Source organism: Rhincodon typus, chromosome 1 (assembly GCF_021869965.1).
Source record: "Rhincodon typus isolate 14 chromosome 1, sRhiTyp1.1, whole genome shotgun sequence".
Taxonomy (NCBI): Eukaryota; Metazoa; Chordata; class Chondrichthyes; order Orectolobiformes; family Rhincodontidae; genus Rhincodon; species Rhincodon typus.
The window spans coordinates 161,031,507-161,056,353 of NC_063332.1; the positions used below are offsets into that span (position 1 = coordinate 161,031,507).

At 39.3% G+C, this 24,847-nt stretch overlaps 2 protein-coding genes across 3 annotated transcripts in view; one reads left to right on the plus strand and one right to left on the minus strand.

Moving 5' to 3' along the window:
• Window positions 1–13,808, plus strand: part of LOC109921181 (dihydropyrimidinase-related protein 1-like) — a 46,433-nt gene extending 32,625 nt beyond the window's left edge. The window contains exons 7-14 of the mRNA XM_048601118.1: window positions 1,451–1,519; window positions 4,293–4,413; window positions 5,820–5,976; window positions 7,662–7,803; window positions 8,699–8,869; window positions 9,592–9,771; window positions 11,544–11,709; window positions 12,615–13,808. Coding sequence (XP_048457075.1) covers window positions 1,451–1,519; window positions 4,293–4,413; window positions 5,820–5,976; window positions 7,662–7,803; window positions 8,699–8,869; window positions 9,592–9,771; window positions 11,544–11,709; window positions 12,615–12,706 — 1,098 coding nt within the window. The 3' untranslated portion in view covers window positions 12,707–13,808. The remainder of the gene's footprint in view (window positions 1–1,450; window positions 1,520–4,292; window positions 4,414–5,819; window positions 5,977–7,661; window positions 7,804–8,698; window positions 8,870–9,591; window positions 9,772–11,543; window positions 11,710–12,614) is intronic.
• Window positions 1–24,847, minus strand: part of LOC109921182 (ellis-van Creveld syndrome protein-like) — a 70,654-nt gene that overhangs the window by 4,362 nt on the left and 41,445 nt on the right. Inside the window, exons 19-20 of one of the 2 annotated variants that reach the window (XR_007262890.1) lie at window positions 24,035–24,125; window positions 2,432–2,540 (exon numbers count right to left, since the gene is read on the minus strand). Coding sequence is in view for 1 of the 2 variants with exons in the window: in XM_048601093.1 (XP_048457050.1) it covers window positions 22,072–22,139; window positions 24,035–24,125 (159 nt within the window). In the remaining variant the exon portion in view is untranslated. Of the gene's footprint in view, window positions 1–2,431; window positions 2,541–20,814; window positions 22,140–24,034; window positions 24,126–24,847 lie in introns of those variants that run through there. The other variant, XM_048601093.1, reaches the window with a different exon arrangement.

The following is a 24,847-nucleotide window of genomic DNA, read 5'->3' on the forward strand; positions in this document are numbered from 1 at the left end:
TCTGCAGTTCCTACTATCTCTGATTCAATGCCTGAATGTATTCAGTTTGTTTGTAGAGTATGGGTCCCTGTGTGTAAACAAACGTAGCTTCCAGGAAGCGTTAAGTGAGTTACATGATGACCTGACTAATAATCTTATATTGGTCGCCCATGAAGTTCTTACACAATTATTGGGAACTTAATTATAAGACGATGTGTATTGTGCACTCCACATCTCCGAACTCTATAGATGCATTTCAATGAAAATCCGTGTCAACTGGCTTGACATAGAAGACCAGTGTATTCTTGGTAACAAGATGACTATGTGCAGGGGTAGGTTAGCAGGGAATACAGTGGTCAATTGTGTCTTGTCTAGCCTGCAAGCCTCTGTCCAAAATGGTTAGATCGTGCATAATTAATGTGCTCAGCTTCTCCAGCATTCAACAATCACATTGTAATCGTGAACATTCAATTACCCACCACAGTTCTGCGTGATTACACCTTGTGTAAGTAACGCACATTTTAAATGTTTCAAGAGTGATCAGTTTTTCAGAGTTGAAAATCTTGGTGCATCATCACTTGGGGAGATGCTGTTGTACTGTTAACGCCAGTGGACAATCAACCCAGAGTCCGGCATGATGTTTTTGAAACATGCATTTGAATCTTGTCATGGTAGATGGTGATATTTGAATTCAATAATAAAAAACCTGGACTTTAAAAGCTGGTCTAATTGGTGACCATGTAGCCATTGTCAGAAAGCCCAGCCGGTTCATGAATGTTCATTATGGAAGGAAATCTGCCATCCTTACTTGGTCTGACCTACGCATGATTCCAGACCACAGCAATGTGATTGATTCTTAACTGAAATGGCTGAAAGATCCAATCAATTCATGACAATAAGAGATAAGCAACAAATACAGGCCTTGCTAGGTCCCATGTAAGAATGAAGAAACCATAAGGGTTATGGGATTTGTTTAGCTTATTTTATGTGTAATATATCACACAGTGATCCCAATTTGAAAGTGGGAAGATGCAACTAATGCAATATCGATTAGCGAGAATACATTTCAGTTTCAGCAGAATGGCGATGACTCCCCGCCTCTGAAGGCGCCCAGTGTGGTGTCCTTTCGGCCTGGCACGGTGGTCTGGAGCAATCTCCTAGCCTCGTGATCCTCAAGCCGAAGCCCAGCGCAGCCTGGAACCAGGGCCCTGTGTGGACTGGAGGCTAGGTGCCAGCGTGGTATGGGTTGGAAGACCGCTGTTCGAAACTTCCAGTTCTGCAATGCTGAACATTTTATTTCTCTGTTTTCTAAGATCTTGTAACTGAAGAAGCTGTACCTCGGTACGTTTGTACCTAAGAATGGTGCTATAAGTGGCGTCTTATATATATTTCACTATACTCATTGAGTATTTATGACAATAAAGCAAATTCAATTCAATTCAAATAATGTAATTAATGTCATTCCTTTCAGGAGCAAAAGAAGATCTTGAAAATGGGAATTACGGGACCTGAAGGTCATGTTTTGAGTAGACCTGAAGAGGTGAAGTTTTCTCTTTATATCAATCTCTTATGTAAATGCACATGTATAGGGTAAGGTCAAGGATGTTTAATCATTAGGCAGTAACAGGCTGTTTGCCACCTCATAGTGACTCTAGAGGTGACTGCGCTCCATTGCATTCTCCTGCCTTAGAGCTACCAGTCATCATTAACCAGGAGGCTTGAAGTGAGGCAAATGTCAATACGATAAGATGCTATTGGTGCCATTTAACATCTTGAGAATAAGACTAGCTAGGTTTTAGATCAATTATGAATTAGAAATCTGAGATTGTAAAGTTTTTTGTTAATCAAGACATTAAGCACGAGAGGGCAAAGATGGAGTTCAGTCACAGATTAACCATGATCTCGCTCAATGGCAGAACACACTGGCAAGGCTAAAAGATCGCAGCCTGTTCCTAAAAAAAGAGTTTTGAAAGGTTACTTGAAATTAGCTCCACTGGTTTTGGTTTACTTTTGCCTCTACCCCTAACAGTGACATATTTTAGGCTAAGATTCTAAGGGCATCCCTGGTACCTGTTATTCATTTATTATATGTGATCCTAGAAAGTGGTTAGAGAAAGCTATTCAACCAAAGCAGGCATCACACCACAGCTGAGCCTGATTTCCATATTTGCCCACTGCCCAGTAGCAGGGCTTCTTGTGCCACAGTGGTAGTGTCCCTACTTTGAGCCAGGAGGTCCAAGTTCAAGTCCCACTTGCTGCAGAGGTGTGTCATACATCCCCATACATGTTGATATTTTTAAGAAAATGCTTACTAACACTTCCCAGCCAGGCTTATTGTAATAATCAAAAATGGGAATCCCAGCCTATTTTCTTCTTCCTCTTCCTTAGCCTTGATATCAACTGTTGTGACCCTGCTATAGCCCCAGCTAGGCTCAGATCATTTCGCACAAACCTGGGCATTGAATCTGAAACAGTCTTGATTTTTGAAGTTCAATGATGCAGAAGGAAGTTTCAAGCAAATCATTGAGTTTCCCCACTTCCATCGACCGTGATAATTCAGGCTGTGATAGAAATATAGCAGACAGACTGCGACATATCAGTAAACATTAGATACTCCATATACACACAAGAAAATAGTTTATGTTATGAGAAAATCTTGTCATCAGGTTGCTTAATGGTGTTGATGTAAGTCTGTATTTGTGTACCTTATGCAGGCACAACTCAGGAGCCTGCACTGTAATTGGACGCTTGTCTGTTTGGCTCACATTGATTGTTTCACATCAAGAGTGTCTAATCTTCTATCTTTTAGGAACATAGGGTTATGCCTCAGCAACCATATTTAAATTTTAGCTTCAAGAATTGGCATAAATCTCACATTACTAATGTACTTCTGAATCTCTGTGTTCTGAGTTTGGATATATACACTAATGATGAAAGGGTGCTTAAGGAAGATCCCATCCTAAATTCCCAGATAACAAAAAAGGACAGATCATAAAATCTAGGCACAAAAATAAAAACAGAAAGTGCTGGAGGAATATTTGAATCTTTAATGTTCATATTGGAACAGTAATGTTGAATTTGACACATTAACTCTGTTTGACCTAATGAGTTTTTCTAGCACTTTCCTTTTTCATTTCACATCTCCATCATCCCTAAAGCTTTTTATTTATATGAGTAGCTTGGGACATGAGGGTAATTGGTTGGACTCTATCTGACATGTTTGAACTCAGAATTTGTGACACATTGCACGGTGTCGATGAATCTGCCAGTAGCTAACAGCCCAAATTTTCCAGCCTTTCAATCATTAGAGACTGGATGTATGATTATAGACCAGTGTCTGACCCTGTTGAAATGCTGATGTTTGGACCTCTGTAGGAATTGCTTGGGAAAGTTTCAACTTCTGAGAGGCAATTCCCTTGCTCCCTGACCCTCAGCGAAGGTCTCCAAATCTAAAACAAAGTCAGAGACTTTGGGCAGTTCCCTGGGACTTACCTGGGTATTTATCCAAGGAACTACATGGTAACTACACGATTGATTCCCCAACCCCTAATCACACCCCAATGTCTTGACTTGCCTCCCGACCCGATGCAACTACCATCTCACCAATTTACTCATGTTACCCTCTAACTACACACCCACACACATAACCCCTACCCATCCAACCATCTCACCCGTTCCCACATACCCAATTCACCTGACTTATCCATCTACCTAATTACTGTCTCATGAACTCTTTACCCATCTCCCCTCCCCTCAGTGTATTCCCCAGCCTAATTCATCTACCTACACACTCAGCCACCTTGTCATTCATTCACACAGCCCTTCGCTGACATTCACACCGTGCCTGTCCTGTAATGTCTGTCTTCATCTGACCGTACTCTTCTCCAGAATTCCCTACGGGATACGAGGATCTGCGTTTTTGTGAAAGCTGAGTTTGGAAGTCCCTGTTGGAAATAAATAAGCAGTGTTGGGTTGAAAGAGTTTTCGATTGCAGTGATAATTGTCACTGCTGGGAAGATTTGGTCCAATATGTACATATTATGCCAGTGCATGGTACCAGTTCATTTTACCTGCAGTCTGAGGTGTGTTTGCTGAAATATTTCGTGTTTTTGACTGTGTTCAATGCCAAATATTTGTAAGAATGCAACATCTGAGTGAATGCAGTAACTTAACTGACAGGAGAACATGGTGCTGCTGATATGAACTAATGCATGGCTTGTAATAATTAAAATATTTTATTTTTAAAGTGGTTAAATAATATTTATGCTACCTGTTTGCTTCATAATAACTGACATTTGTGTTTTTTTTTCAAGCTGGAGGCTGAGGCAGTTTACCGAGCGATCACTATTGCCAGTCGGATCAACTGTCCCCTGTATGTCACCAAGGTGATGAGCAAAAGTGCAGCGGATGTGATTGCTCAAGCCAGGAGAAAAGGTAAAAGATGCTCATCACCCAAATCCTGGCTCAGAGAAACCTGCGTTCACCATTGTTGTAATACCCCAGCTATTGTGCTGCAGCAGTAACATCAGATAACCCCCAGAATTCTTAACGTTTTCAAAAATGAACTGTGTGTCTCTTACTTTTCTGGAAACAGCATCCACTCCCCTACCCAATCTAATCCTGTGGTCAGGGTTCAGATTGAGGCTAATGCTTCTGTGAATACTGGAATTGCTGAGAATATTCAAATCCACTCAGCAAGAATGGAAGTAAGTAGTCTTAGTAGAGACATTGGGTCTGTTTTGGTGTTGAGACTATCAACAGATGTAATTTGCTCATAGTGTCCGGGATTGTACAGGTTAGGTGGATTAACACTGGGAAATGCAAGGCTAGAGGGTAGGAAGTTGGGTCTGGGTGGGATGCTCTTTAGAGGGTTGGTGTGGAATTGATGGGCCAAATGGTCTGCTTCTGCACTGTGGGGTTTCTACTATTGAGCATAGGTTTTAACACTAGCAGTTGGATGGATTGTCAATTCTGTTCACATTCTTTTATGTTAATTGTGGCAAATTGGCAGCTAGATAGTTTAGAGGTTGTCTTTACCAAGTAGCAAGCGTGTGCATAAAAATTCTCTCACTCTGGATTCTGTACAGAGAGTGCCTGGCATCTGATTGCAATAAGGTGCCAAGAAACCTCGAATCATTACTAGGAAGATAAAATTGTGAAACGCTGCAAGGGTGTCTTGGGCTGGGGACTGGGAGTTTTGGTGATAAATACATGAACAATTCTAGACAGATTTTCTTTCCACTCCAAATTACCAAGTTGCAGAGAATGAATTCTGCTCTTTGATGTATCATCCATATTGTCATTCAATTCATATGTGACCAGACAGTGATTGTCATCAAACTTGATGGCAACATTGAGCGTTCACCACTGAACCTGGTTTGGTTCACTCCTGGAGCCCAATAGTTCAAGCCTTAGATGATGAATAGGAATGATAACATTGGTTAATAATGACCCTGCTTGGCCCTGGAGCATTCAGGCCAATTCCAGTTTTAGCATCATTATGGTTCAGTGCTCCATCAATCAGTGGCACTAATCAGCTTGTTTTCCTTTTGCTTGCCAATATGTTGCATGTGCGTGTTGTCTTTCTCTCCAAGAAATGGGAGGTTATTACTTTTAAAGTACAAAACTTAAGAAATAATTTAGGGAACAAACAAATTAGACTTTATGTAAGTATGTATTACCAATATTGTTAAACATTCAAAGATGCGATAGTTAATTTTTAAGGCAAAGTATTTTGAGCATTTTAATTTTTGAAGAATAAAACCTGAAAAATGGCATTTGACAGAAATTAGTCTTGGAGGAGCCCCAATGCCGGATTCTGTATGTTCCTTTATTAACAGGAGCTGTAGTTTTTGGAGAGCCAATCACTGCAAGCCTTGGGACAGATGGAACACATTACTGGAGCAAAAACTGGGCCAAGGCTGCGGCTTTTGTGGCGTCACCACCACTGAGTCCTGACCCCAGTACACCTGACCATCTGAACTCACTACTCGCCTGGTATGAGAGTTACATCAGTTTAACCCTTGTACATGACAAACCCAAGGCACTTAGTCTTGGAGAACAATTTCTTTTCGATTTCTCACTTCTAATGTTTGCAGTGAAAACACTGAATTTAGATGGATTTTTTAGTTTGTTAAGGGCTAGTAATTTTGCCTGCACCCGTTGGTTTAAATGATAAAACATTCTTAAAGAAGCTGTGCATTTAGGAGGAGAAATAGTTACAATGATTTCAATTTTTCTGTTACCCTCCACCTCTTTCTGGCTGAAGATGTTGACTCTTCATGGGGAATGGCTTCATGAGGATTGGTAACCTTCTGCTACCTTGTTCAGGTGGTGATTCTGTAAGTGTCATCAGGCATCATAACTAAACTTGATCCCATTCTTCTTGGGATCCACACATGAATACTTTTAAGTGGGTGTTTCTAGGTGGCAGTCTAGAGTAGAAACTCTGGATGATTCTTGCCATCTTAACCACTTTCCCATGATTCCAGAACTACTGTAAAGCACATCTACCATGATTCACGCTGAGCATAGTTAATTCAGCCTTGGGATTTTCTTGATTTGTTTAGCTCCATAGCACTGACTGTTAAAAACGTAATTTGTTTTAATTAATTGTGCAATTCTTCAGGAAACTTACTGTGAAAATTCTTCTCTAATTTTGGAAAAGTTGCGAAGGAGTTAGAGCTCTATGGTTACATGAAGTTAATATCAAGGCTGATGAATGATGAGATTAATATTGTAGTGACTGTAACAAGATCAGCCAGGCGGGACCTCTTAGAATATGAGTTCCCTGACTGGGGCTGTTAATCTGGTCCTATCAGGGATCCCTTGCTGACAGATACAAACAGGAATGTCAGACATCCTGTTCAATCTGAGAGCTGGTTCTGAGGGAGCTGGACCAGTGTCAAGTACTCTGCACGTGTAAATAAAGGGTGACTTGGGGACGGGATACCGGCCTCTGTGGAGTTACTTCAAATATCAAATAAACTATTTAGAGTGATAAATGCCAGTTTAAGTACTTACTTAAAATATAATTTAGAATATTAAAACCACATTGCTCTAGACGTACATGGTAATTTCTTCTTCTTTTGTGGGCGTTGTCAGCATTTACTATACATCCTTTATTGCCTTTGTACTGAATGATTTGCTGGGTCACTTCAGAGGGCATTTAAGAGTCAGCCTCATCGCTGTGGGTCACATGTAGGCCAGACTAGGCAAGGACAACAGATTTTCTTCCACAAAGGACATGAGTGAACTTGCTTTCTTTTAGCAAGAATGCTAGTTTCACAGTAACTATTACTGAAACTGGATCAAGAATCAAGTTTGCATTAGATGTTGTAATAGGATTTGAAAACATGCCCCCCAAAAATTAGCCCTGCTCTTTGGATTACTAATCCAATGCCACTATGTCACTGTCTCACCCAGTCACCTCTGTATGTAACGGTACAATATGTTCATCATTATAAAGGCCCCTAGTATATATCTGAATACATTTCGCTTGGTATATTCCTGCAAAATGTCACCTAGAATTCTAGATTGGCTTTTAATGGCTCTTTAGATTGATTGATGTTGAGAGAAAAATATTGATATTTTTTAATGTATGAATTTGGTATAGGAGAGGCAATATTTGCTACCATGCTACTTTAGGAACAACTAACTTGATGTGATTTTACTCCCTCTAGTGGAGACCTGCAGGTCACGGGAAGTGGTCACAGTACATTTACCACTGCTCAGAAAGCCATTGGCAAAGATAACTTCTGCTTAATCCCTGAAGGCACCAATGGTATTGAAGAGAGAATGAGTGTTATCTGGGAGAAAGCTGTGGTAAGTTAATGACTTCAGTATGAAGTTCAGAAGCCAGTGAGGTACACATGGACCGAAGCAGGTTGTCTTCATGTTCTGGCTAGTAAAGTCCTGGGAGTCGTACAAAGATTCCCTCCACCAGATTGCTATTGAGACAGTGAAGGTGTTCTCCAAAATCGGGGTTTAAATCCCCAGAAAGAAAGATTTGGACTGGAGTGATGCAGACACATATTTAACGTGTTTAAACTCAAACAATGGTGTCATGACTTTATGGATTCCTTAATTCCATTTGTGACAAGTTTCATACCTCTATTTCTCTACCACATACCGTCTCCTTCAGGGAAAAGGGGAAAATCGATAAACCAGTATCACTCTATTGTAGCACCAGCAGAACAGGTCCATGGCTTACCTTACAGCTATACAATGGGTGTGGTGCAATGATAGATGAAATGACCACAGCTTGCAGGAACCATATAAACGCTTATCACAAATATGCGACTGAAAGCGAGTGGAGAGCAGACCATGTTGTTCTCTGCCTATTTTGTAGTCCGTTATACCCACAAGTTGACTGATGAACATAACTGGGACAAATTGTCCCCAAGGATTTCCAAAGTCATGACTAATACCACCTTGAGAACATAGTCCATTGAACTGAATATCCTCAGTATTGTGTTTAGCCAGTTACAGTCAAAGGACCTAATACATGCTTCATTGAGTTCTATAGGCAAAAGGGTCAGTTAGTGGTTAGGTTTATTTTAGTTGTTCTACTTCATATAATTATTGCCTTCCTGAATCAATTTATTTCCATTAGCAGGCTGTACGTTTGTTCTAGCTTTGAAAAAGCGGGTTGTGTCTGGATGGTTGGTACGTGTTGAGAATGAACGTAAATTGAACCTTGAATTATTATTGTTGAAAGGCCACAGGTAAAATGGATGAGAACCAATTTGTCGCTGTTACAAGCACCAATGCTGCCAAAATCTTTAACCTGTATCCAAGGAAAGGAAGGATAGCTGTGGGATCCGATGCTGACCTTGTCATCTGGGACCCAGACACAGTCAAAACAATCTCTGCCAAGACACATCGCTCGGTAAGGAAAGTATTTAATCTGTCGGCCTTGAAAGGATGTGAAAGGGAATTCACCAAAAATCTAAAAAGATTTTTAATGTAGATGTTCCTCTTGTTGCTTTAGGCACAGTTGATTTTAAAGGTTTGACAAACAAAAGTATTGCATAGAAATTCTTGTTCACAGGCAGCAATGATGGCAGCAGGATTTAGTATAGCTGAATTCTGGCAAATACGTTGCTAAGAAGTGTGCAGAGCAAGTATTTAAGTTGAATTAATAATTTTATAAAGTAAAGAAATGTGTCAGTTGGCATGTCATGATACAGAAATTTATTAGGTAATTGGGTCAGCCACTTAACTGAAGATGAAATAAAAACACTTGACAGGAATGTTTTACATGAGAGCAAGTAGCTTCTGGATATTTAGAATGCTTGAATAGGGCTTTTTTGTTTGTCCCTGACATATAGGGGTAGGATCCATGGAACTGAACATCTTAGACTTGAAAATTCAGCAGTTTGATATAATTTTCACTTTGGTCAGGAATGCATTTATCTGAATCTGACTAAACTTTGCATTATTTTTGTGGTAAGGTTGCAGCTTCATCTTTTGTCACTACAGTTTGCACATCTGATACTACTATCATCCTTCCAATTCAAAAGGACAGTGATTTCTGCATCTTTTGAAGAAACCAATTGCTAAGCAATATAAGTTGAACATCATTCATCCTGATGTTTTACTTCCGTGTAGGCTGTGGAATATAATATCTTTGAGGGAATGGAATGTCGTGGTGCTCCAATAGTGGTCATCAGTCAGGGGAATATTGTCCTGGAAGATGGGAATCTGTACGTTAGTCAAGGAACAGGTCGATTTATCCCTCGTAAGCCATACCCTGAATATATATATCAGCGTATCAAGATTCGGAACAAGGTGAGTACATGTGTTTGTGTACAGAATAGCAGGGAGGGTGTATTTATTTGGGTTGACGGATATTCATCTCAGTGCCTACAAATTGCTATTTAGCCTAAAGTGAGTGATGTAAATTATATTCCACACATTCTTCCAGTTTTTTATTCATCTTTTGGTAAACTGAATTTAACTTGGCAAATCAAGAAATGCAGGTACATGGAGTTAGGATGCAGATAGGCCAAGAACTAATTAAATAGGAGAACAGGCTCAAGAGGCTGAATAGCCTCTCTCTGTTTGAAAGTTCTTTCAATAAATTTGGCTTCGGTCAACATCACTGATCCCTATTGAGAATATTAGCAATTATCAGAAAGTCATTTGTCACGTGTTTAAATCTCTGAAATGCACTACCAGATTACACGACCCTTCACTGGCAGTACTAAACTCAGAGCTATTTTTACTGAGGATAGCGTGGTTGAATCTAATTCAGTACTAAAGCAGGTCAAACTTATCTGTTTCTGTGCTGTATGACTCTATGACTCAATAAAGGATGGCACTATTCTGCTACTTGAATCATGGTAAAAGTTATTCAAGCTTTGAAGCCACAGAGTAAAAAATATTATTGTGATGATGTTCAATAACCTTGTCTTCATTTGATATTATACACAGAAAAGTACTGTTTGAGATTAGCGGTGTCATTTCTTACCATACAAAGAGCGTTTTTAAAATGTAAACTAGGAAATGAAGATCAGTATATTTGAAATGTGAAGTGATAGATTTTTGGGAGGAATGAGGAGAAACAATGTACATTAACTGGTATAATTTTAATGTCCATGCAAAAACTTTGTAACTCTTAAACATTTCTGACAATGTTTTGTCCAATTTACAAGATCTGCCAAGTGCACATGCCACCATTAATCATCCACTTAAACATGTAGTTAATTTTATCTTGCAATTTTACAGTAACTTGTTTTTAAATTTTGAGATAAATTATAATTGTAGTCTATTTTATTGATACTTATATGCACTCGGAATTTCTTGATGAAATTCCTGCAACCTATTTAATATTGTATTATTTATTTCATATTGTTTCTCCCATTCTTCCAAGCTACAATACTTCACATTTCTAAGCTACCTCAGAATGTCTCTGTACATATTTTGAAAATGTTCATTGTGTAATTGATTGATATGTGCTAGAAATGCTAGAAGGTGCTAGAAAGATTTACTAGGATGTTACCTGGACTAGAAGGTTTGAGTTATAAGGAGAGGCTGCATAGCCTGAGACATTTTTCCCTGGAGTGTAGGAGACTGAAGAATGACCTTATAGAGTTCTATAAAATCATGAGAGGCATAGATAAGATAGATAGCCAACAGCTTTTTCCCATGGTAGGGGGTCTAAAACTAAAGGACAAAGGTTTAAGGTGAGAGGGGAGAGATACAAAAGGATCCAGAGGGGCAGTATTTTCTCACAGAGGGTAGTGAGTGTCTGGAAAGGGCTGCCAGAGTTAGTGGAGGAGGCTTGTACAATTTTGTCACTTTAGAAACATTTGGACATGTACATGGGATGGGATAGGTATGGAGCGATGTGGACCAAATGCAGGCAAATGGGACTAGATTAGTTGTGAAAACTGGGTGGCATGGACAAGTTGGGCTGAAGGGCCTGTTTCCATGCTGTTAACCTCAATGACTCTAAATAAACAAGGATGAGATTATTACTTGTAAACAAGAAGACCGGATGTTGTAGGATATACTCCTAGTCTTCCTAATGCCCTTGTCTGGTTCATTCCTCTTCCAAGTCAACGGAACTGCACGCAGTGGCTCGAGGGATGTATGACGGTCCTGTGTATGAATTCCCAGTCACACCTAAATATGTTACTCCAGCTCCTTCAACCAAAACATCTCCAACAAAACCACAGCATGTACCAGTACGAAACCTGCATCAATCTGGCTTTAGCCTTTCAGGTGAGATATTGAAGTTGAACCAAAAGAAACAAAATAAAATCTGTACATTTGTTAAAGGAAATAATCATGTAGTGGCCACGTGCTTGGGGAGCGGAAAGGAGGAATAAATGCTGATGTCCACTTCTGAAACAGGGCTTGATAGAGATATTACACTATTATTACCTACCTGTCCACTTATCTGGAGAAGAGAATGGGAGAAATTAGTTCCTTTCATGTGATTCATAACTAAATGATTGATCTTAACTAATTAGTTGTAAGACAGTAATGCTCACATTTTCTGTGCCAGCTGTATTCATCTGTATCGATCCAGTCCAATATGGTAATGTACAAACATAGGCAAAGGTCAGGAGCATATTAGTGATGTGAGGGGGAAATCACATGCAAGTAAAATTTAATGGGACAGGTGCAATTAACTGGGGGTGTCACAATGGAATGATAAATATTATAAAAACTTTAGAAGTGACAGATCAACCATTCTAATACTACCAAGTTTGCAAGAAAACAAAGTGAGCGATATTGAATTAGCAGCCTCTTTTGCTTTCTGCTTGACTTTCCTATTTCATTGTAGCCAGGGAAAACATTGAACAGAGTTCAAAACAATTTTTTAATTTACTGTTGTCCAAATTGGCATTACTGTCGAGAGGATATTTTTACCCCAATATATAAACCTTCCCAATGGATTTCAGAGATGGTTTCTATTCTTTATGTAAGGCTCGCTTTATTTCCAGTCACTTCCACAAACGGGGAGTTTCCTCTGGTCTGTCATTGCCTTACAGTCCTGAGGAAGGTACACCAGCAGAGTAGGAGCAAGCTCTACCAAAGTTGCTGCTTTCAGTTCCTTTAAAATATTTTAAGAACATGTAGCACTTGTTAAATAACTGATTCCTGTGCTGTATATACATTAGGTGCCCAGTTTGATGACAACGTTCCACGTCGTTCTGGACATCGTATTGTCAATCCTCCTGGAGGACGTTCCAACATCACAAGCTTAGGTTGACCGGGACAAGACGACTGAGCTGCTGGTAGCTTGTACAAGCAGCTTATTTACTTACAAGGTTATCAGTGTTATGAATACCAGCCTTCTATGGTATTTCAGAAAAGAAACAGTGTGCGTGTGTCTGTTTGTCTTCTAGGATGAAGTGAATCATGTAATGTATTTTTGCTTGGAATCGACTGCCACACAGTTGTGTTGCATACCACTGTCATTTAGCATGGTCTCGCCACTAGCACCGTCCACTATGACACTGGTTTAGACATGTTCCTCGTAACTTAATAAGGGTTCTTTGCACACTTTAGCTATTATAGAAGTTAGTGCATGATGCTAAGAGATGCAATTTCTGTTTTTGTGTATTGAAAAATAAACTCTTTAGGACAAATTGCCAAGAACTAAAGTGATTTAGCCAGAATTGTTAGCTAAACTGATGTGAATTTATGGCACAACATCCTTTTGTTTTGATCATCAGCAAAAAGATAATCAGAAGTAGGAAGGCTGACAAGTTTATGTAGGTGTGCAAGGTATAGTTATCTCAGTGGATTCAGTTAGATTCAGTCTCACTACAGCACAGCCATTGCATTTAAATTCTTAAGGGTTAGTTATACCTCAGCATTAACAGATATTAATGCAACAAAAAAAAAATCAAGGTATGAAATCTTTTTGAAGTTTATGTAATGATTTTGGCTTGCAGCCATAAAATGTATTTCACTTCTTTCCATTTGCTGTCGCGTTAAACTTTCTTACATCGTTTTTCTCTTTTCTGTAAGCTTGAGAAAACTTTCACAGTGATTTTGGCTTGCTGGAAGCTTGAGAAAACTTTCAGAACAGATGGGTGTTTTATCAAAAATAGCGCACTGTTTTATTTGAAGTGATGCAAGTTACTGCAAGCAAAGTTCCAACATGGAATCACAGTGACTGATAAAAACAGCAAGGATTTGGGCCACCTTAATCTTAAGCTGCAGTCACTTTTTTTTTTAAAAAACTTTTTGATAACAATTCTTCCTTTGTATTCATGTACATTTGTACTATTTAAAACTGAATACTCTGATGTTGTGACTCTACATTTGAACCCTAAATCTGTGAAATAAATGATGCATAAAACTTCCACTTTTTTTCTGTGCATTTAATTTATCTATAACTTCTTGAAAATAGAGTGATTTTATTATGTAACAATGTCACAATAATTTTACTTCCACCCTCATTGTGAATGGTTTCCTCTTGCCCTTTGGAAGCAGTGACTCACTGATGAAGCCACTAAGCTGCTCTTGAGCGATTTCTTTTCCCGTGATGCTGTGACATTTAGATATCTTACAACAAATTTGTCTTGTGGTGAAAGACATAGAATTCAAGCCTTCTCATTTCAGCAATCAGCATTACCAGACAAAGGGCAATAGTACTGATTATTAGCTGTACTGAAGCACCTACAGCATAGCTGTTTTCTTTATTCAGTTGTGGGATGTGGACATCACTGACTGTCTCTAGTAGCCCTTGAGAAGTGGTGGTGAGCTGCCTCCACTTCAGTCCATGTACTGTAGGTTGACTCACAATGCCCTGAGGAAGTGAATTCCACAAATTTGACCCAGTAACAGTGAAGGAACAGCAATATATTTCCAAGGCTTGAAGTTGATCTTGTGGGTGGTGGTGTTCCCTTGCATCTGCTGGCCTTGTCCTCCTAGATAGAATTGGCGGTGGACACGAAAGGTGCTGTCTGAGGATCTTTGGTGAATTTCTGCAGTGCATCTTGTAGATAGTACACACTGCTGCTACTGAGCATCGGTGGTGGAGGGAGTGGATGTGGTGCCAATCAAGTGGGCTGCTTTGCCCTGGATAGTGTCAAGTTTCATCAGTGTTGTTGGGGCTTCACCCATCCAGGCAAATGGGGAGTATTCCATCACACTCCTGACTTGTGCCTTGTAGATGGTAAACAGGTTATGGGAGATAGGAGGGGAATTACGCAGTATTTCTAGCCTCTAACCAGCTCAGCACTGTATCTACATGGCAATTCCAGTTGAAGTTCTGGTCAATGGTAACACCCAGGAGGTTGATAGTTGGTTTCTTTTTTTCAAATTCATTCATAAGTTTTGGGTGATGCTGCCTAGGCTAGCATTTATTGCCCATCGCTAAATGCCCAGAGGGCAGTAAAGAGTCAACGACATTGCTGTGGGACTGGAATCACATGTAAGCGAGACCAGGTAAGGATGGCAGTTTACCTCCCTAAAGGGTATTAGTGACGCAGATGGATTTTTTTCCCCCTTACAATGGATTCATGGATCATCATTAGATTCTTAATTCCAGACTTTAACTATTTTCAAATTCCACCATCTGCCATGGCAGGATTCAAACCTGGGTCCCCAGAATATTTCCTGGGTCTCTGGATTAACAGTCCAGCGATAATACTGCTGGGCCACCACCTTCCTGAGTGCTGGTAACATCATTTAATGTCAAGGGAACATGCTTAGATTAACTCTTATTGGAGATGGTAATTGCCTGGCATTTGTGCAGCATGAATGTTACTTTCCACTTATCAGCTGAAGACTGGATATTGTCCAGGTCTAGTTGCGTTTGAACATGGCCTACTTTAGTATCTGAGGAGTTGCAAATGGTGCTGAATATTGTACAATCGTCAGTGAATTTCCCCACTTCTGATCTTATGATGGAGGGAAGGTCATTAATGAAACAGCTGAAGAAGGTTGGGCCTGGGACACTACCCTCAGGAACTCCTGCAGACATGTCCTGGAGCTAACGTGACTGACCTTCAACAACCACAACCATCTTCCTAAGTGCCAGATATGACTCCAACCAGCAGGGAGTCTGCCCCCAGACACCCATTGATTCCAGATTTGCTAGGGCTCCTTGATACCACACTTGGCCGAATGAGGCCACGTTGTCAAGGGCTGTTACTCTCACCTCACCTCCAGAATTCAGCTCTTTTGCCCATGTTTGAACCAAGGCTGTAATGAGGTCAGGGGCTGAGTGGCCCTGGCGGAACCCAAACTGGGCATCACTGAGCAGGTTATTGCTGAGTGGGTACTGATGACACCTTTCGTCACTTACTGATGGTTGAGAGAAGACTGATGGGGCAGTAGAAGCCAATATTGTATCTGTACTGGAACAGCTTGTCCAGGGGGTAGAGCAAGTTCTGGAGCACAAGTCTTCAGTACAATTGCCACAATGTTGTCAGGGCCCATTGCCTTTGAAGTATTCAGTGCCATCAATCGTAACTTGATATCATGTGGAGTGAATCGAATTGGCTGAAGACTGGCATCTGTGATGTTGGGGACCACTGGAGGCCATGCTGGATCATCCACTCAGCACTTCTGGCTGAAGATTGCTGTGAACGCCATATATTTTGCACTGATATGTTGGGCTCTTGCATCATTGAGGATAAGGATATTTGTGGAGCCTCCTCCTCCAATGAGGTGTTTAATTGTTCACCAGCAATCATGATTTGACGTGGCAAGACTGATTTGATTTGATTTATTGTTGTCACATATACCTAAGTACAGTGAAAAGTTTTGTTTTGCATGCAGTAGCGGCAGATCATAACATAAAAAGGAAATACAGATGCAGAACTTAGATATGATCCATTGGTTGTGGAATCACTTAGCTCTAGCACTTGTTACTTATGCTGATTGGCATGCATGTTGTCCTGTTTGGTATCTTCACTAGGTTGACAACTGCACAACCTTTTAGCGATTAAGGTACGAAGTTATATCCAGTAAACTGACTACATATTAGGAGGAAATTTAAGAAAAGAACTGTTGTTTGCTTATTTATATAGTTATGATTCTTGAAGGCCCTAAATTGAACCCTGTGACATGACTTAAATGTGCATTCAGGTTCTGGTATCTTGCTGCTCTATGGTCAGGTGTCAGACAGTAAACAGACAGGCTGTTTTAATTCTTGACAAACTGAGGTATTGAGGCACTGCTAAAAGTGCACCCTCCAAATATAATACCGTTTTCCTTCTCACCATTTAAAAAAAATAACTTAAACAAAAGGACAGCCTACACCAACTGTTTTGTGACATGAGTACGGTAATATTAAGGGCAGTTGTGCCTTTAACATTTGTAGGTGGATAGACAGCAGTTTGGGAGCCTGTATACGCACTATATTATGGGGTTCATCTCGGGGGTGGGAAGGTGGTTAGCTGACCACTTGATCTATTTTACAAGCCCTCCCATCAAAAATACACGTGATGGGGGTTCATAATATTCAGCAAGTTACTTCCCATAGTAAGCGCTCAACAATTTAGTTTGTTTTTACCAGTAAGTGTGGTCAATAATGCATTGTTTTGTTCAGTAGTTTTTGATCTTTGTGTACCTCTTGGGCTGTATTCCAATGCCTTTTAAAAATATATAAAACTGAACTAATGAAGAACAAATAACTTGTATTTAATTATTTGGAATTCACTGCTTGAAAAGGTGGTGATTGCAGCTTCAATATTCACCTTTATAAGGGAAGTGGACATATGCTTATAGGAAATAAACTGCAAAACTACAAAACAGGAGGGGAATTGGGAATAATTGGATAGCTAATGACTAATTAGATTGTTCAAAGAGCTGGTATAGGCATACTGGATTGAATGGTCACGTTCTGTGTAGGCAGGCATGTTGTTTAACCTGTGACTTGAAGAGCCCTCTTGTGGTGAGTGGTAGTATCCCTATCCCTGAACCAACAGACCTAGGTTCAAGTCCCACCTGTTCCAGAGGTGTATGTCATAACATCTCTGAACAGGTTGATTAGGAAAATAGGTTAAATATTTTTTTAAAAAAGTGTCTGAACAGGTTGATTAGAAAATATCCAACCTGTGACTGACAAATCACACACCATTTAAAATGTATGTCCATATGACTAAGTGTGCATGGAAATTCTACTTGAACATAAACTATTAAAATTATTTAAAAGCACCTTTATTTTCAAAGTAAATTTTCCAACAAAAAATAATCAGTACTTCCTCTGGAGGAAATGGGGTAAGTGCGGCATAAAGCAATAATGTTACATTTCCCAATACAGGAATGAACTGGTAATTTCTAACAAAAAATGTTAATAAAGCAGCAAAAACAGAAATCCAATAAAAAATAGTTGGAATCAAAGTGCTGAAGAATATGTCAAAGTTTTTAATTCTACAGCAAGATATTATTTCTTTTTATTGTAGATTTCTGAAACATTTCTTTGGTAGAAATCTTTCATCTATGCTAGCATACTTTACAGTATATTCCATCTACTCAATAACACCTTCAGGTTTTGCATCTTGTCCTTTTCCTGAGAAATTATCTGTGTTTTCTCCAAAATATGACATGTTGAATTTTACTCTTGTGAAATATGGATAAAGGGCCTGTGCATCCTGTTGGAAATTACCAAAGGTGATGAGATAAATCAGGACAAAATTAGGTGCTCAAGTGTGAACATTAAAATGAGTACTGTGGAAGCTGAGGAAAGTATGAAGCAGCAAGCTTTGTGGTGAATAACCAGTTAATTTCACAGAAAAAGGCAAGGATGCTTCAGAATAGCACCTTAGTATAAACCAAGAGAGCAAATTTCAAAAGAAACAAACAGCATGATGAAAAGAGAGAAGGGCACTTAAGGTGGACAGAGGCTTGGATGCATCTGGAAACTACAGAAAGTCAGAAGTTGTTGAAGGAAACTAAGAGATAGTAGGAACTGCAGATGCTGGAGAATCTGAGATAACAAGGTGTAGAGCTGGATGAACACAGCAGGCCAAACAACATCAGAGGAGCAGGAAAGCTGACGTTTTGGGCCTAGACCCTTCTTCAGAAATGTAACATTTGTGAAGGAAGCTAAGAGTCTGGAATACTATATCCCTAAAATGTTGGGAATGAGTACAGGAAACTCATCAGGTAAGAGGGTTCAGGAGGAGAAGTCTGCTGAGGATTTGGGAATATTTTGACAGGTTTGTGTAATTAGTTTTCTCCACACCAAATGTCATTTTTAGATTCTGTGTTGTAAGAAAGATTTCTACTGTAGTGATTGATCACAGGGCTATATCCTGAATAGGTAAGTTGAATATTTAATTGACTAACATCGTGCAATGATTGAGATGCATTAGATTACTTTTCCCATTGGAAAATAGATTGTTATTCATTCAAAAGTGTTAAATAATAAAAAAAAGCAGGATGCCTGGGAACTTGACATCATGATCTGAATAGCCACTGAAGACAGCTTTTACTTGGAATCAAATTGGCCAGGTGCTTAGATTTTGAAACAATAAATCTGTTCTTTCAATTTCAACAGGCACCATAGTCCAGAATTGAGATAGTTTGTTTAATAGCTAGGTCTAATATGAATGATTGGTTGAGTTTCAAAAGCTTCTGAAGCAATTAACTCAACAAATAATTGTTTATAAGTTGCAGCAGACGAGGAGCATACTTTGATGGTCTATTTTATGAGGTTATAATAGGATTATTTGCCTTTGATGCTCCTTCGGAGTAGATTTCTCATCATTAAACGGTTTTTAGGTTTCTCTCTAAGGTGGGAGCGAGGTGCCCTGATTGGTAGTTTTGTTAGATTGTTAAGAGTTTAGAATTTTGTTTTAAAAAGAGGCCACTTCAATGGCTTCACATTACCATTGTGTACAACATTTAAACATGCAGTTCCCTTTAAACAGAAGCAAGTTTGGTCATCCAGAGGTAAGATACACCTATGAATTGAGTGATTTATTGTCACTTGTATTTAAGGGAAAATAGAGTGAAAACTTTCAACTATTGGATTAGGTACCCTTTGGGAAAGGCTAGGTGTCCCTTTGGGATTATTAAATTAGAGACGATTATGAATTTAAAAAATGGATAAGGTCTCTGCAACTGCCAAGTTGTCAAGTTCCCTGACCTTTAAATTTTGAAAAAGCACGGAATCTACAGTTGAAAAAAATCTGTGCTAGCAATTTAAATAGATGCATTTGACATAAGGTTGAATGGTACTATTATTGTATTATCTTTGGTGGGGGGAGGGGTGCTGTAAGTATACAGTTTGATTGACAGCTCCAAGTCATCTTAAACAGATTAGTTGGTTTTGAGGTGATGCTTTGAATACAAGTGGTTGTTTTCACAATGAAATAGGGAATTGAAGGGATTTAAATGTAATTAATGCTTTTTTTAAAAAAAAACGTTCAGTCTGAAATAGACACTTTGAACTTCATTTCCTATAATAACACCATGGATCCTGAGATTTGCTCATGGTGGACGCTGAGTGAGTTGGCGTGGAGGGTATAACAGGATCACAAGTTGGCACTAAAATATAAGGGGAGGTCATGGGTTGGCATGAGTTTGCATTAAGTTGGTATAGGGACTATAAATATCCATTGGGATGATTGAGGTGTCATGGGCTTCTATGAGGAACATACAGATAAATGTACCATGGACCGACAAAGGGACTATGAAGCACTTTGGAGACAGGTGATGAATCTTGAGTGGTATGGAGGGTATGAGGGTACTGGGATGTAGATTGAGGGGCATAATTGGCACACTGGTCATGAGTGGCCTTGGGGAGTTGTTGGAGGTATGAGCTGGCTTCAGTTGGCACGGACAAGACATATGGAATGTGTTGAGATAAAGGACTACTAGAGTGAGGACTTTTCTTTTGCCTTAGTGTTCAATTGTAAAACAAAAACTAAGTGGGCCTTTTAAACAACCAGACAGCCCTTGTGGCTGACTCTGAATCCTTCCCTGGGCATAAGTCCCCTTAGCACTCAACCACCCCAGAATGAAGGTCTATCCTCTTGTTGCACTTTACCCAAGTTGGGCTTGTGGAGTTGGGACTTTTTTCCGACTGCAATCCTAACTGGCTAACAAAAATTTAGTCCGGCATGAAAGTTCTGTGGAAGTCAATAAACACTGGAAAATGGAAATGAGACTGTCAATAGATGAAGTTGCTTAGAAATACTAAAACAGCAGTTGTATAGAGGTATATGAATCATTAGAATCTCTACAGTGGGAAAGCAGGCCATTTTGCCCATCAAGTCCACACTACCCCTTCAAAGAGCAGTCTTGTCCCTGTAACCCTGCAGTTCCCACGGCTAATCCACCTAGCCTGCACACCTTCGGACTGTAGGATGAAACCCACGCAGACATGGGGAAAATGTGCAAACCCCACACAGACAGTCACCCGAGGCTGGAATCGAATCCAGGTCCCCGACACTGAGAGTCAGCAGTGCTAACCACTCAGGCACCATGCCACCCCAAATAATGTAGGAAGTAAACAGAAAGCCAATCCATGAAATCGATTTTGGTAACTGGCTTATAAACTCATTGACGTTTATAGCAATAGGAGGCTATTCAGCCCTATGTGTCCACACTAATCCCGTTTTCCACCTTTTGGCCCATTATCCTGAGGGCTACGGCAATTCAAGGGAACATCTAAATTTTCTTTAAATGTTATGAGATGTTCTGACTCATCCACAATTTCAGCCAGTGAGTTCCAGACTTGTACCACCCTCTGGGTGAAAAAAACTTCAACTCTCCTCTTAGCTTCTATGTCATACCTTAAATCTAGGTCCCTGGTTATTGACATCTCTACCAATGGAAAAAGTGCCTTCCTATCCATTCTATCTATGGATTTCATAATCTTACACATCTCTAACAGGTTCCCTTCTGGTTAAGATTTGAGCTTGAATTTTCAAAGTCATGATTAATGTGTGACTTTGCTTAAGTTTGCAGACATTAGAAATTATAAATGTAAAGTTTACAGGGCAGTGGTAATAAGAAGAAACCTTGATCTGAAGGATAGGAGGAAAATATGAGAACATGGACTGAGTGTAAGACAGATTAACAAGAGGACAAGGAACAGAAGTTAAGTTTGGAAATAAATAATCAGGATGATGGCAAGAGCAGAATCAGCACCAGCAGAGCTACTGCAACCCAGAGTGCAGAGTATCTGACAGATACAAAGATTGGAGAAGTCATGATGGTCTAGTCAGTGTAGATGGGAAGAAATTGTTCCCATTGTAAAAGGATCAAGAACTAGCAGGCACAATTTAAGTGCTTTGTAAAAGAAGCAAATGTGAGGTGAGAAAAAAAAATTCCACAGAGATTCTGAATGTGCTGCTGAGAAGTACGGTGGAGGGAGGTTCAACGGAAGCATTCAGGAGGGTATTGGATGATTATCTTAAAGATAAATGATCTACAAAGCTATGGGAAAGAGGAGTTTGACACTAAGTCAGAGAGCCAGTGCAGACATGAGGGGCTGATTGGTCTCCTTCTGTCCTATACCAATTCTGTGAACATGTGATCTAGTATGAAAAAACAACAACTAATGCTCGTCATAGTCACTGGTATAAAAGTTGAGTATGGAAACATATGGAAGCACACTGTAACATAGTACAATGGTCAGATAATATATTCCTTTTGCTGTTTTTATGTGGTTTCACTTAGCTGTTTGTATAAATAGGGTTCCCTTCTTTTACGTCTCCCACTTGCAGGTCCTGTTTGGGAAAGTACAAATGTTTTACATTGAGAATAAATGACAATTGGGTAAGTTTTAAAGTGCTGTTTCTAAATGTTATCTAGACTATAATAGCCATTTTATGTTTGAATACATTCAAAAACATAACTTCAAATGTAAGTGGGCATCCCATATTACTGTATTATAGTGAGAGAGAGAAAGGTTGTTTTATAAACAGAGCAATATAACAAGTTATATTACTTTTTTATCTGTAACTAAGGAGCAGACTTTTTGAAATTGAATGTGGGTTGCAATGATATGAGGCTGGGATTTTGTGGCCGGGTGATCAGGTAACAGTGGGCTAGAATGATGCTCTGGCAGTCAATGAATACAGTTCAAAAATGCAAACTGGACATCAGTTTAGAGTCAGACAAGAATAAATATTATACAATAAAACTCAGAGCTATAGACAGCAGCTGGGGAAGAGAATAAAATGACAACAATTTCAAATGTGCCCATGTTTAGGTACTGTATGTTTTGGCCCATCATGGACATGATTATGGATGTGTGGTTATGATACCACTGTTTCTCTTCAAGTACACATAAGCAATTAATAGATAAGGTAAAGCTGGTGTCATCAACATAAAACTTTTCTACATGTATGCCACTGTTGATGAGATCATGAGATGGGTGTTGTAATTATGATGGCAAGGCCTGGTTACTATAGGTAGAATAATGCTGTCAATAATTCTTCCTCTGTTAGCCTAGGGGCTTTCTGGCAGCTAGCAGTGAGGACTGAACTATGAATTAATTTTATTAGAAGCCCATTTATCTTAGGATAACAAAACAAGGTTTATTACATAATAGTAACGATATGTAGGTTCCATGAACACTGAGATACATTAAATATTATAAATAAAAGAGGTCAATAAGAGACTGTGCCTCCATGAGCAGGCTGAGCCCGACTCTGACTGCTCTCTGATGAGGAGATGGTGTTGGACTACGTCAAACATCACATGACACCAGGTTATAGGCCAACAGGTTTATTTAAAAACATGCATTTTCAAATAATCCTGTTGGACTCTAACCTGGTGTCATATGATTTTTTGACTTTGTTCTCCAATCAAAGGGCCTCCAACTGCTGCTCCATCCAGTGGCTCAACTCGTGGACTAATCCTTTTGTATCCAATGCCTATATAACAGGCCAAGAAGAAAAGCCATTGCTCAAGAAGAGCTAGCTATATTTGGGCCGGTAAAGATGGAAATGGGCAATACCGTCAATGGGATTGAGTGGAAGAGTATAGAACGATCAAACATGCCAAAAGATGCAGATTTCACTAACCCACGTAGCCACTATCATAAGGAACAGGGAGGTTTCAATGTTATGGATGGGAACACCTGTAGGTGGACAGAAAAATGTTGGCTAAGACTGTTATACATTTTCCTGTAGTGAAATATTCAAAGGCATAAAGGAGGAGAATTTAGAAATATGATAGGGAGAGATTAGATGCGTCATATCAGGCTTCTAAAAAAAAAAGCAGTTACAGTCCTCAATATATAATACAGTACACTACATGTGCCACACATACATACATATAGGATATCATGTTAAATGGAATAAATTGCTAAATAACCAATTAGATGCGTCATATCAGGCTTCTAAAAAAAAAGCAGTCACAGTCCTCAATATATAATACAGTACACTACATGTGCCACACATACATACATATAGGATACCATGTTAAATGGAATAAATTGCTAAATATCCAACACACCTTCCTTTACCGAGGGAGAAGTAAGAAAGTGCATGGCTATATATTGTGGTTCTCATTTTTTCTTGCATATCTGCATCTGGTTAGTGTCAAGCTCAACTCAAAGAACCTCCAGAACTCTTGAGATTTTAAACATTTAAATAAAATGAAAATAGGTAACTACCTGAAAGGAATTTCTTCTCCAGAGTCTTCCAATCTGCTTTGGGAACTCTGGCTAAAGCAGCAAGTTGTGACATGAATGTTTTTTCTGCCACCTAAATGGTAAATTTAGAAAGAGAAAGTATGTCACCTAAGAATTCAAAACAATCACTAACTTGGTATCAAATGGCACTGCATTAACAATTTCATTCAGATTCCAAGATAAGTAGTGCGACAAATGCAAAAACTGTCAGTTTAGTACAATAGGGCAGTTCTTTAGTTTTTGCAGATACACAGGAACTTTAATCTGCACAAACTGTGCAATGTAATCATTCTGGAACATTAGATGCTGGTATGAGGCTTCAAATAGAAACTCTTCCATTCCCTAATTCAAGCATTTCTTGTCCTTATAAAAATTAAAAATTCACACAATGTCATTGAACGAAATGTTAACATTGAAATGGTGAGAAAAACTGTGGGATTACAATTTCAAGTATTGAAACACAAAAAAAAATGCTCTGTTGCACAACCTGGTTTTGCAGGTCAAAAAAAATTAAAATTTAAAATTGACTATCTTCTGGATAGAAGAGGAAACAAGAGGGTTATGCCTGGTACTTAAACAATGTCTATGAAACACCCAATTCCATATAACCCATAGGAAGGGTAAGCATTAGTAAATGAAAAGAGCCCCTCACGAAATGCAAGGCCCCTCTGAAGAGCTGGGCTGCTTTAAGCAGAACAAGCATTTTGTTTTTGAGGCATGGAAACCTTTTAAAACAAAATGTATAAGTAGAGCAGGTATGCTCAACTGCATATCTGACGGTCTTTGCTGAACAAT